The 14,337-nt window shown below is 37.7% G+C and overlaps 1 protein-coding gene across 1 annotated transcript in view; it reads left to right on the forward strand.

Annotated features, from left to right (window-relative positions):
- chm (CHM Rab escort protein) overlaps positions 1 to 7,759 on the forward strand; it is a 59,308-nt gene extending 51,549 nt beyond the window's left edge. Inside the window, exons 14-15 of the mRNA XM_053478926.1 lie at positions 5,184 to 5,332; positions 6,952 to 7,759. Coding sequence (XP_053334901.1) covers positions 5,184 to 5,332; positions 6,952 to 7,227 — 425 coding nt within the window. The 3' untranslated portion in view covers positions 7,228 to 7,759. The remainder of the gene's footprint in view (positions 1 to 5,183; positions 5,333 to 6,951) is intronic.
- The last annotated feature ends 6,578 nt before the right edge of the window (positions 7,760 to 14,337 follow it).

A 14,337-nucleotide genomic window follows, 5' to 3' on the forward strand; every position in this document is an offset into this window, starting at 1 on the left:
AAATTAGTAGCACCTATTTGAGGTCGTTAGCTGTCATAAAGACACCTGTGCACCCCACAATCAGCCAAAGTCTAAGTAGCAACATGGGCAAAACCAAAGAGCTGTCAAAAGACACAAGAGAGAAAATTGTAGACCTTCACAAAGCTGAAAAGGGCTACGGGGCAATTGCCAAGCAGCTTGGTGAAAATAGAACAACTGTTGAAGCAATTGTCAGAAAATGGAAGAGGCTAATGATGACTGTCAATGTCCCTTGGACTGGGGCCCCACGGAAGATCTCCATTGCACAAAGACACTTTAATAACTTTGCACACCTACCTTCACAACTACACTACATTTTACAGTTTTACGTTTACATCCTGGACCAGTGCACAAAGACACTTTAATAACCTCTGCACTAAGACACTTTGTTCCATGCATATTTGCACACACCGTACAGTATATTTCAATTTGCACAGTATATTTCTATTTTGTACATCCTATTTCTATTTTTATTTTTAGTTCTATTTTTTCATAGCACATTTCTATTTTTATTTTTAGTTCTATTTTTCCTAGTTTAATTTAATTTTGTAATTTAATTTCTATCGTATTTCTTTTATTCATATTTATTTCTTATTTGTAAAATTTAACTCTCTTTTAGGGTCAATGGCAGTCGTATAATGCATTTCACTACATTTCGTACTGTGTATGTTTGTGTATGTGACAAATAAAATTTGAATTTGAATTTGAATTCCTTGTGGTGAAGAATCATCCCCGAACTACACGGGAGGAGCTGGTCAATGCCGTGAAGAGAGCTGGAACCATCATTTCCAATGCTACAATCAGTAATACACTAAGAAGTCATGGTTTAAAATCTTGCATCGCACAGAAGGTTCCCCTGCTTAAGTCAGCCCATGTCCAGGCTCGTCTGAAGTTTGCCAGGGACCATCTGGATGATCCAGAGGAGTCATGGGAGAAAGTCCTGTGGCCAGATGAGACCAAAGTAGAACTTTTTGGTCTTAACTCCATTTGTCGTGTTTGGAGGAAGAACAATGTTGAGTATCATCCCAATAATACCATACCTACAGTGAAGCATGGGGCTGGAAGCATCATGCTCTGGGGGTGTTTCTCTGCACAGGGGACAGGACGACTGCACTGTATTAAGGAGAGGATGAACAGGGCCATGTATTGTGACATATTGGGCAAAAACCTCCTTCCCTCAGTCAGAGCATTAAAGCTGGGTCGTGGCTGGGTCTTCCAACATGACAATGACCCAAAGCACACATCCAGGTAAACCAAGGAGTGGCTCCTTAAGAAGCATATCAATGTCCTGGAGTGGCCTAGCCAGTCTCCAGACCTAAAATCTTTGGAGAGATCTTTTGTTGCTCAGCAACAGCCCCGAAACCTGACAGATCTAGAGAAGATCTGTATGGAGGAGTGGGCCAAAATACCTCCTGCAGTTTGTGCAAACCTGGTGAAGAACTACAAGAACCATTTGACCTCTGTAATTGTTAACAAAGCCTTCTGTACCAAATATATATTTTTTAAGTATATCACAGTATATCGTAAAACAGTATATTGTTCTGTTAGCATCCTTCACTACAATCAACTTGTCACTATTAAAAAAAAAACCTTGAAATGTTAAGGGTTTATTTGTTCTCTTGTTGTCTCACTTGTCGTTGTAAATTAGAGCTCCCTCACATATGGTTCAGCATTAATGTTAGAAACAGACTCCTGTCAGTTTTTATATGTGTATTGAACAGTTTCGTAAAGAACAATAAGTATTATTAAATTCCTACTAGTGTTAATTTGATCAATAAAAATAATGACGGAAAAAGTTTGTTGACGACCTTTTTTCCGATGACGAGACGTCACAAATATCAATAAATAGTGGCCGAAATCAGCATGCAGTATTGTTGAAAAAAAAAAAAAAAGACTAAAATGTGGTTTAAAAAAAATTTAGGGCCTCCGAGTGGCGCAGTGGTTAAGTGCTCGCCCTATTATTGTTCACAGACACCCCTGATGCTGTAACCTCTCACAGCTGGAGGCCTAGAGAGAGCTGATTGGCCGAGCTCTCTCAGAGAGGAGGGATGAGAGGTACTTCGTGCTCCTACATTGGCTCTACAGCCAATCAGGGGCGTCTGTGAGCTCACGCACGCGGGAGGAGCAGCGAGCGCTTTCTCCCTAACGGTGGCCAAAGAGAAGAGCCGATATTTGGGTTACTTTCTTTATATTGAACTGGAGAGGAAAAAAAGCCAATATGAAGTAATATCAGAGGGGAAACAGTGTGGGCACACAATTGCTGGGATAAAATACTACAAACCTGAAGAGACGCATCAAGGCGTATCATAAAAAAGGTTTTACAGCCTCTTTGTGGTAATTATGTTACCACATGTTAACATAATTATGTTGTAAAATAGTTATAGTTATAGTTAAACAGTTGCCAAACCCAATAAGCTAATAGGCTAGACAATGTTTTTGACTCATATGAGCTATCCCTACAACAGTCCAAATGTGTAAATTCTTATATAAAAAAAGGTTCAAAACACTATTGTCCATACTGTTGCTATTGTTTTGTAGCTAACACTTTTAGTCGACTATAATTTGACTTAACAAAAATAGGATAAAATTGACAAAATATGATTAAGACTAACAGGGACATTTATCCTGAAGCTAAGTCTAAAATTCAAAATAGCTGACAAAATGAACACTAATTCCTACAATACTGTACTATGTTACTGTAAATTTCCTATCAGAATTTTAAATGACTGCTCTTGTGTATAAAATTTTAATCATATCGAGTGTTGGGGGACGTTACTTTTTTAAGTAACTAATTACATTGCAAAATTACATTTTTTTTACTGTAAAATTACAGCGTTACTTTCTGATAAAAGTAACTGGTTAGAGTAGTTACCATTATAATTATTCTACCATTATTACTCAGTGAAGTTTGGCCCATAATCTGTTAACTACTAATACCCCTATCTCACGTAATACCCCTATCTCACGGGCTTCCGCGAGGGCTTATGTGCAGAAAGATGGAAACGCAATCACAGCGCCAAAACCCATGATAATAAATGAAGATGAACCGTACTTACAGCCACTCCGCAAAACCGCGTAGTTGATAAGCGGTCTTAGGCTCTCTGAGCCGCCGCAAGTGACCGCCCGACGTTTCACGAAAAAAAGTAATCCAAGTAGAGTACTTACTACTTTGTAATGCATTACACCCAACACTGATCATATGTGTGTGGCAAAATTTCTTTGTTTTGTCAAACCCAGACAGACCCAGTATAGTAGGGCACTCTCTTTCCATAAAATATAGTTCACTTCAATATTTAGTTGGGACCCTTTAGCTTTGATTGTGGTGTGCAATCAGAAGTAAAACTCCATCCTTATAGGGCTGCTTTCAAGTCACCAAAAGTGGAAAGGTCAGATGGAGCTAGATCAGGACTCCTCAAAAGGAAGTTTTAGGCAGTGTGGGCAGAAGTGTGTGGATGTGCATGGTCATGCAAGATCACAATGTCCTTTGTGTATAATCCTAAGTTTAGTTTTCAGCTTTTCAATATGCATCTCACTGTAACAAGTACTGTTTTGATTACTGATTGTTGAAGCTTTTTCCTGATAATGTTCCAGTACTGGCCCTGGATAATCCCTGAAAACTATAGGCATTAACTTTTAATCTGATGGTTGACTTTTGAACTTTTTCTTGTTTGGGATTGAGGATGTTTCCTCATACTCTGTCTTGTCACCAATAATGATTCTCTTTAAAAAAAAATTCATCTTCCTTAGAATATCGCTTCAAATTTTGTTTGCACATATCCAAACTGTTTATCATCTTCCATGAATTGTTTTGGCAGCAGATACAACGTCACACACACAAAAACTGCATGCTGCTCTTTTTTGTGCAAATCACATGGCACATCCATTTTTACTTACACAGTAGTTACCATGAACTGATGTACTGTAACATGTTCACACCTGCACAGCTGTGACTGGGGAGACGCTGCTCATAAGACGCGGTCAACAAGTTTTAATATAACCGAAGTATAGAAACTCTTTGGCTCACACTCATATTTTGCAAGATTTATTCCAGAGCTTCTGATTTTAAGACCTTTGTGTCTTAAGATGCCTCAATATTGTATATTGAGGCAATCTGTATTCCTACAGAATAGATTTTGAGGAAGAACCTAGCATAGGAGAAGTAGTTAGGCAGAAAAGATAAATAGGAAAACAGATGCTTATTCATTCATGTTGTAAGTAGATCTGTACATGCAAATGTAGCTGTTATAAAAAGCATAAAAATTCTGATGGGTAAAATAAAAATGTAGGTAGAACTAATTCTATTGGAGACACATGGATTGTGCTAGGACTTCATAGTGCTTCTTAAATTTTCGTATGCAACATAAACTTGTATTTTACCTAATGAGTTTAGGTGTAATTAGCATAACAGCACCTGAGCATGCATTATTTGTAATATAATAGCATGTAGTGTGTTTGTAGTGTGTTATTCCCTACTTATTACCCAGACCACACAGATTAACTTACAAATTGTGTGTATTATTAATTAACAAGCTGGGAATACTGATTTACTTTTAAAAATATTTTGAAATCGTTTTTTTATGACGTCCCTGTTTGTGTTTATGATTCCCTTTTCTTACATCTGCGTGCATATAAATTTGTTAATTTTTTGCATGTAAATTTGTTCATATTTTTTTATGCCTCATATTGCTCACATTCAGTCACAAAACTTTAAACTAGTTGTAGCCATAGATTTACCACCTTTAATGAGTAAGCAAATCATCAGGCCACTCTGGGCAAGAAAAGGACAATGCATCATAACTTTGTGACCTTTGGTGTAATGACCATGCTGACATTTTAGACGGACACCTTTTTTTTTTTCTCTAACACTCAATTTTTTCTTTGGTTTGGAGGTTCTTGTGTAATTAAAAGGTAACAATACTGTGTGACCTCTTTACACTTTCAACTTGATACACACCAAACATGCATCTATTCAGACACTTATGTATTTATTAGCCAGATATGGACTCTGGCCTACTGCTCCATTAAATTACATGGAGGCTAGGAGCAGAACTGTGCCTTTTTCTTAAGCAAGTTTACAGGATCTGATGGGTGAGAAATATTTAACACGATCAACATTCTGTGTCTCTGGTCACTCAATGTAGTCTTCTTGATTGTGATTTGTGCAGGATCAGAGAAGCCTGTGGTATTGTGGGTGCTGTACTTCAACATCCGGGATACATCTGGCCTTGACAAAAGCAGCTACAATCTGCCAAGTAACGTCCATGTGTGCACAGGCCCTGATGACGGCTTGGGCAGTGATTACTCTATTAATTTGGTGAGTCCGAAATGAGTGATTAAATAGCTTTTTGACATGCTAAGACACCTAGGTTGATAAAAGTTGGAAAAGAAACAATAAAACGCATCACATTAATGTTATTCCAATTTTTTCTGTTTTTGTCCTCCCACTCAGTGGGACATTTATGCACAGTATCGAGTTAGGGTTATAATGTGGAGCCTTTTTTCTGCATCAACATACACATGCTATACCCATTAAAAAAAAATCACAAAGTGATACACAATGCAATACAGAAACCTTGGATTGCGAGTACCTTTGTATATACATTTAAACTCGGTAAACGAGCAAGGTCTTGAAATACAAGCGGTATTGGGGGTAATTATCTCTCATGCTCAGTCTCGGCGCTTGTGCGTGCGTGCGTGTATCACTTGTATAGTCAACATCCGTGCACGCGTGTACTGTTTACTGTAACAATATAACCACATGTATATACATAAAAAATTTTTTATTTTGTGTGTGTTTATGCGCTTGTGTGAGTAATAGTCTCTTTTGGTAAAGTGGTGTGCATGTGTGTATATGTATGTCTGAAAGTCGTTCTAGTCGTACACAGTAACTCCTTTCCTCTCTGGCTCGTGTATGTATGTATATGGTTGCAGGTTAATTTATTTTTACTATACATTTTGTATTAATTATTTTTATATGATTATTTTGGGGTTGTGGAATGAATCATCAGAGTTTCCTTTATTTCTTATAGGGACATTCGCTTTGATATACGAGTGCTCTGATATTTATGCTTGCAATTACTTTAAATGACTTCCTTCCAGTTGAAATTGTTATTTTTTCTCATCTTTCACACTGCTTAACAAACTATGTCTATTAAAGAATGGTAAGAATTTAGCCAAGGTGCAGGACTTTTTAGTCAGTGGGAACTGATCGATACATAATTCCCAGCAGTTGGATATCTTGGACAGGAAAAGAGATGACTGCTGTTTGTTTTAATGTACTTATGCAAATCAACCCAGTAAATTTGCACAATGTGCAAAGGGTTGTTGTTTGGACCTGGTTCCAAAGAAGAGCGTGTAGGTTTAAGATTTACTGTGTGTGCTGTAAAATATGCTAGAGTTCTTCTTATAACTTTGTCACACTTGCTTATTTCTATTTTGCCAAATCTAGGAACCTACGTTATTTTTTTGTTTGTTTGTTTGTTTGTTTGTTTTCATCTGAAAACTGGTCTGTCATGTAATATGTTGCCTGGTTTGGGAGCTGCACTCTCTCGTGTTGCAAAACCCTACAGTGCATAATGTGGACAGCTGTAGGACAGCTGAGAACGTTGAAGAAACGTTGTTTCATTTCACTGTGTACTGTATCAGGTGTCTATGGTTAAAATTACAATAAAAGCCACTTGATTTGACTTGATATGGTTATATGTTGTAGATTTAAATTTATATCATGTTGTGATTTTACAAACTGTATCAAAAAAGAAACTCTTAGTCATGTGTTGCTTGGTTAATTTATGTTTCTAAATATTGTTCCTATGAAGACAAGGTTTGTACTGTACAATATGTGTACCCTTTCAAACAAGAACTGTTTTTAATAAATTATTTATAGTTTTCTTGTTTTTAATACAGACTCTTTTATCTGTATTTTTGTGTTTGTAGGCTGAATCAGTGTTTCATCAGTTGCTACCTGATGAGGAGTTCTGTCCGCCTGCTCCTAACCCTGAGGACATCATATATGACAACGATCAAGGAGAAAGCACCACCTTTGAGAGTGACAGTCACAAAGAAGGGGAGGTTATCGAGGGAAAGGATGGGCCTCAGAAAAACGAGCAACAATCATGTAGCTCCGAACCTGCAGAGGGGACAGATAGTGCTAGTCAGGATATTATAACTGAATGTGATAATCAAAGCCTGCCACTGGGGAATAGTTCCTAATAAAAATGACTGTTTGTTAAATCTTACACAAGTGACTGTCATCTTCTGGCCTGGGATCTACATTCTTGCATAATTTAGCATTTATTTTAAGCAACAACAAAAAAATAAAATGCTTAAATGCAAACATAGACTATGCAGGAATCTAGCATTTCAAAAGAGAAGTGTTTCAACTTGTACAGTATGTAACACTGTTCTGGCCTTGGTCTTCTTTGAAGTAAGATGGAGGAGGGGGTGGAGGATGTACTAGTATTTTATTACTAGTATGTTTCCATTCTGCTGCAAAAAAATATTTAAAAGCAAAAAAATGGATTTCTGTTATTTCTCAATACCTGATGTAAGACTTTGTTATATACATACAGTATATAATGTAGAAGACACACATCCCTTATCTGATATGAACAGGTCTGTGTACCTGAGAATATTGCTTTGGCCCTGACCAGTGTTGGAATAAATATCTAAGAGCATGCAGCTAAAAAGCCACCTACCTTAAAATGAAATGTTGGTAAATAAATAATGCTTGTTTTGTTCCTGATTCACATTGTTGTGTGTTCTTAAAATGTTATTGTGCATTAAGTGAGATTTGTGCTTGTGACATGTAACCAATTGGCTGCATTCCAGTGTAGATTGTAATATAATACACTATTTTCTACAAACTGAACATTAGACAATTTATTGGTAGTAATTTGTCAAGCATGGCCACGCTGTGCTTTTAAGCATTTGTAAGCATTTCATAAATCCTAACATTGGTAACATAATACTAGACAATTTGTTAGGCCTCCTCGGTGGAAGATAAAGAAAGAGAAAGTCTTGAAAACTTTTGAAATTTTCAGTTTTTAATTTACAGCACTTTTGTAACATATTAGGAACCCACCCATATATACTGTCACCTCAGAAGAACGGCATCTCAAAAAGCCCAACATATTAACCTAAAGTTAAGGTAGATGAGCCACACCCAGAGGGGCCAGAGTGACTCAAAGACACAAGGGTACCCCTAAAATGTACAGTAGGTGGTTTAAATGCTAATGGTTTTATTATTATGGGAGATGATGTATGTGTGTATGTATTGGTGTGTGTCTGTAATGCCCAAGCTGAAAACAAAGCTACTTTAAAGAAAAACACCTTTACGTACTCAAGCAAACAATGCTGTAGCAGCTATTTTAAAGTATAAAATTATAGAACAGCTTCACAGTAACTCGTACAAAAGCAGAAACTCTAACAGACTTTTCAACAGTATTTTTAAAAGAGACAGCCCGAACAGTGCCTATTTCCAACAAAACCCTTAAAGATGAATAAACAAAATTTTGTAAAATTCACCATTTAAGTATCATTTCCTAGACTAAGTGAGCATATTTTTGTCAGGAATTTGCCAAGCTCTTATTGGGAATTGTATCATTGGGAATTCATTTTATGCGTGGAGAGACTTGACATTCAAACGTAAAAGGGCAGTAAGTGCTAGAGGCAAGACACCTAGAAGGGGCCACACTTCCTCTCACTGTGGGAGCGTTCAGCACCAAAAGCCTTCAGGGATGCACACGTGTTGTGTTTGGAAGGGGACATTGAGGATGCTGGTATACAGCCGTTTTGCCTTAATGAGATGCATTATGGTTTAAATGATACCATTAGGCTATAGGAATACATCCAGCATTTATCTTCACTGTTAAAGCAAATAAAATATTTTGATTTTAAGGGTGATGTCTGGAGTTCACTAACTATGATGAAAAGAATGACTAAATTAAAATCAACCAGAAACTGTTGTTAGAAGGATCGTTGCTTACAGATACATATTAAGAGAAAGTAACCAATGATAAACATAACAGTAGCAGGAGAACATTCTGTACAGTATTTGATTAAGGAAAGTGTATTTAGAATTCAGTAATCTGTGCAAAGTTCAAATTAATATATTCAGAGCAGGCTTTACTAACACACATACTCACAGTATATGGAACATTTGAATTTCACACGGTTTTACTTTGATCTTATACTGAGGTGGATACTTTAAATGAAATTCACTTAATATTTAAGTTTTTTTCACGTAAACACAAATCAAATGGAAAACGACCGATGTTTGTATACAGATATGTGCTCTGCATCAGAATGTAATGTAATTGCATAATATCATGGTTTTCAAAAAAAAAATTTATTATTTATTTATTTATTTTTACATATTTTTAAATGTGTCTATGCAGCGAACAAGGAGCTACTAATAAGACAAAGGCCACAGGTTGTAGTGGTAGTTTCTTTTTCACTTTTGTCTGGTTTCATGGCCTTTATAAAGAACCACATTAAGACTTCTCCAAATTTGGTTGTATGCAGCCACCCATATTGGCTACTTGAAGGCAAATATATGTGATTTGGGATAACCATATCCTTAATTCTACACGTTAAGGAATAATTAAGGAGTCCCAGAGTGACTGAAGCAATGATGTGGGTATGCAGCCCAAGGCAGACTGGATATGTGTGGTCAAGAATCAAGGTGGTCAAGAAAGTGGGTTGAAGCAGTAGGTGAGACTTTATGATTCTACATTATAATATTGTGTTTCTTTAGCATTCAGTAAGCCCCATTACCCAAAAAAGAGCGAACTTTTAAGACACATGCACAAAGTCTGTGCATGTGTCTATTTAATCTTGAATAGAGTGAAAGCAATAAACTAGTAAAAAGGCTGTTTTCTTGTGATTTTTTTGTTGTCCTGCGATGGTTTGGCACCCTGTTCACGGTGTACCAAGGCTCGTGTCCAAAGTCCTTGTGCGCAGGCTATTGTCGCGGAGTGGTTAGCACTGTGGCCTTGCGCTCCCAAGGTTGAGGGTTTGATTCCCGCCTCTAGCTTTCAAAATTACACTGAGCCAACTAACTGAAATTAGCAACAACTCTGGCAAGTCCTAATGTCTGCTAGCAGTGTTACATGACCAAGTTTTGTAATAACTAGTCATCTTATTAGTATTACTATGGGTGAAGAAAACCATTTGCTAACAGGGATTACAGTGGCAGTTAAAGGTTTACATATCCTAATCATGAGTGTGAATTTCAAGGCAATACTTGTCTTTTTCTGGGGGAGAATGACTGTCAAACAGGATCGTTAGCTTTTTAAACATATATAGGGCTCAGGATTGTGCAGTATAGAGTGACATATCCTTTTTTTTTTAGTACAGCCTAGGCAATATGATAAACTGAATTCTTCTTTATTTTAACCCACTATACAAACATACAAACACTTTTAAAAATGGGCAACATACCCAAAGATATAGCGCAGCTCACGTGTTTTTTCTGGTTGTTTTCAGTTGTTTCTATGACCAAAAATAAAACAAAAAACAAAAAAAAGCTCAGTTTGAGACGTCATTCCCTTATTTTGGTCGTGGTAAACTTATACATTTTAAAAAGTAATAATAACTCTTGTTCTCCCTGACATATCTGAAAAACCAATTGCCAGTTTGATGTCTGAGGCTTCCCCATTATCACACACTGGCAAGGCTCCCAATTAAGCATATATAACAATTGCAGATTCCAAAATCAGTTTGAATAATTGTCTAGAAGTACAAGTTATTAAAAGGTGTAGCTACTTGTGTAGGTCTGTGACTCACAGTCAACTAAGAGGAAATTGGTTTACTGTAAAAGGTATGGCAGGAACCATCAACTGTTCCTGCCATAAACTGGAAGCTGCTGGAACACCAGTGTTACTGTCTACAGTCAAACATGTTGTACCACCATCATGTTGTATCACCATCAACTGTTCTTTACATAAAATAAGACAGGATTTATAAGTTTATGAGATGGAAATGTTTTTATTTTATGTATTAAAATCGTAAACCGGTCAATTTGATCTGAGAACCATGTCGCTTTATTTTTGTATTTATTATTTACAACCTGTGTTTTACAGTATGTTCATCTTTACACTATACATCACACTGTACATTTTACAGCCTCTGTATCACATTTTAATGCTCTAAACTCTTGCATCACAGTACGATATGCAGTGAAATGCTTACACAACCACCAGTGACCTTAAAAGTAAAAGCTTATTTATAAGAAATAGATATGAATAAAAAAGAAATAAAATAGAAAATAAAATTTAGCTCGGAAAATAAAGTAAAAAATATTTCTGTACAAATAAAATAATCTGTTCAATGGAAAAAATATAGAAAAAATGATTTTTTTTTTAAATAATGAAAAAGGACTGGGGAGTGAACTATGCATGAAAGTACTTATTATTAAAGTGACTTGTGTGCATAATCCAAGTATGAAACATAAATACGAAGTGTGCATGAATGTGTCCATAAGTGTCCATGAGTGTCCAGGATGAGTGCAAGAGCCAATGTCATGATTGTGGATGTTTTAGAAAAAGCTATTAGTCCTGTGTGGTGTTATGGTTGAGAGACCTTATCGCCTGCGGGAAGAAGCTCCTCCTCAGTCTCTCTGTGTTGGCCTTCAGGTAGCGGAATCGCTTTTTAGACCTCAATAGAAAGAACAGTCCATTGCTGGGGTGGCTGAGGTCCTTCACAATCTTCCTGGCCTTGGTCCAGCACCGCTTGCTGTAGATTGAGTTCAGGTCAGGAAGCGAGGTGCGGATGATCTGCTCAGCTGATCGCACCACCCTCTGCAGAGCTCATCTTTCCTGCATGGTGCTGTTTCCGAACAAGGTCGTGATGTTTTCAGTCAGAATGCTCTCTATGGTGCAGGAGTAGAAATTCCTGAGCTCAGGAGTGAGAAATTCCTGGGCTTTTTTCACCACGGTGTTAATGTGACAGGACCATGACAGGTCCTGCGTGATGTGAACACCGAGGTATCTGAAGCTGTCCACTTTTACCACTCGGCTCCTGTTGATGATAGAGGTTCCTCTCCTGCTTTGCACTAAAATCCACAATCAGCTCCTTTGTCTTGCTGACGTTCAGGAGGAGATTGTTCCTCTGGCACCATTTCTCCAGATTTCCAATCTCCTTTATCATTGTTCGTGATCAAGCCCACCACGACGGTGTCATCAGCAAACTTGATGATGGTGGTGGAGTTGGTAGTGGCCACGCAGTCGTATGTGTACAGAGAGTACAGCAGGGGGCTCAGAACACAACTCTGGGGGGCTCCAGTGCTGAGAGTGAGGGAGGCTGAGACATGTCCTTGCTGCCTGTGGTCTGCCAGTTAGAAAATTGGAGATCCACTGACACATACAGTACTGTAGATGAGCTGAGTCCCAGGTGCTCCAGCTTGGTGGAGTGTGGAGGGAATTATGGTATTAAATGCTGAGCTGTAGTCGATGAAGTGCATTTTAACATAATTCCCCTTCCGAGTGTCCAGGTAAGTGAAAGATGTATGGAGGAGATGAGACATGGCATCATCTGTTGAGCGGTTCGGGCGGTAAGCAAACTGTAACAGGTCCAATGGGTCCGGTAGTGAAAAAATGATGAAGTCTCTGACCAGCCGCTCAAAGCACTTGATCACTACTGAGGTGAGGGCTACGCGGCGATATTCAACATGTTTGTTTATAATTATATTCTAATCAGTTCCTGACTTTTCTTCAAGACATGCTAGTATCCATAGCAAAGATCAGTAATCAGATTAAAATTGAGTAAAAATTTTGTGAAATTACACTCTTTTTCGACACACAATGGGTCTTCTGAATGAGAAGCCCATGGGATTGCTTAAAAGGTTTCACACTGATTCTATGACACAGTATCACTACTCCACAAAATAACTATCCTGAAGATTTATTCTGCCTAAGAGTGCAATAGAAACAGGACCTGAAAGTGAGAGTGAGAACAGATCCACAGCTTTACCTTAAAAAAAAAAACCTTGGAATTACCTCTTGTTGAGAACGCTGTACGCTGTAAAATGGTTAACACAGATAATGGAGTAACTCTATACAGAGGTTTTGTATGTGTGTGTATATATATATTACCCCCCAGAAGAGGGTCTTACCACCTCCTAATGAATAACAGATCAGTCTGAAGAATGGTTATGTACAAGGAGCCTTCAAGTCAAACCAGGACTTTTGATAGTGCAGATTAAGAGAACACAATGATAAAAGTAAAAACACTATTTCTCTATATAATCCCCTGCTACACCAAGCACTTATTCTAGCGTTTTATTAGTTCTTGGATTCCATCAAGGTAGAAAGGTTTTTTTAGTACACCGGAGCAATGACTGGACTGCTTGTATCATGTCTGAAATGCTGCCCTCACAGGAATTTCTTTAATGGCCCAAACATGTGGAAAATGGCTTGGAGCGCGGATGTGGCAGTAACTCCCAGCCGAGTTCCTGTGATGTGCAAGTGGTGTTTGTGAATGTGTACCATCACCACAGAACGATGCATCTCTTCCACAAGTTGGTGACAAGTTACCCATCGATTTTACAGGCCGAGGTGAAGGCCACTCGTAGAATGTCCATGAGAAGGACTGCACTGGTCTTTAAGTCACCTTGTCCAGGATTGTCATTTAAGAAGCATGGCCTTCTTTAAAATATTTGCACCATTCAGATGTTTGACTGCAGCTAAGAGTCTCATATGTGCTCTATTTGAAATCTTCTGTAAATGTTAATCAGTTTTACTCCTTCATTCACAAGAAATTTGATCACAAATCCCGGTTTGACTTGAACAGCGCTTGTAAATCAAAATAAATGTATTTATATCTATTTCCAGTGCTTTGCTGTGCTGTTCACGCTCCTGTAACAAGCAGCCTGTACCTGGCCCACACTGCGACTGTGTAAGAGTGACATCTAGTGGCCAAAACCTAAGTACACTCAGACAGTGGGAGATTCAGCCTACTGTAGTACTGTATGTATTTTTACAGCCTGTAGTACTGTATGTATTTTTAATGCCACATTATTCAAAAATATGTTTAGTGTTATCCTTGCATAGACATGTCTGTATGGCATTTATGACTAAATATTACCTTACTTATAGAGCAACGGTTTATTTCTCTTTAATAAATTATTTTGTGGTTGCCACGAAAGGGTGAAATATTATATATTAATATTATATTATTATATAATTTTCAATATTAAACCTCAAATCAAACATTGAAATTAACGAATTCTTTCTCGTGGACATTTGATATCCGCGAGTCCTCCGGGCCACCGTAGATTGAAGACCTTTAACCTGGAAGTTTATTATTTTAGCCTACATCCAA

This window comes from Clarias gariepinus, chromosome 19 (assembly GCF_024256425.1).
Source record: "Clarias gariepinus isolate MV-2021 ecotype Netherlands chromosome 19, CGAR_prim_01v2, whole genome shotgun sequence".
Lineage (NCBI taxonomy): Eukaryota > Metazoa > Chordata > Actinopteri > Siluriformes > Clariidae > Clarias > Clarias gariepinus.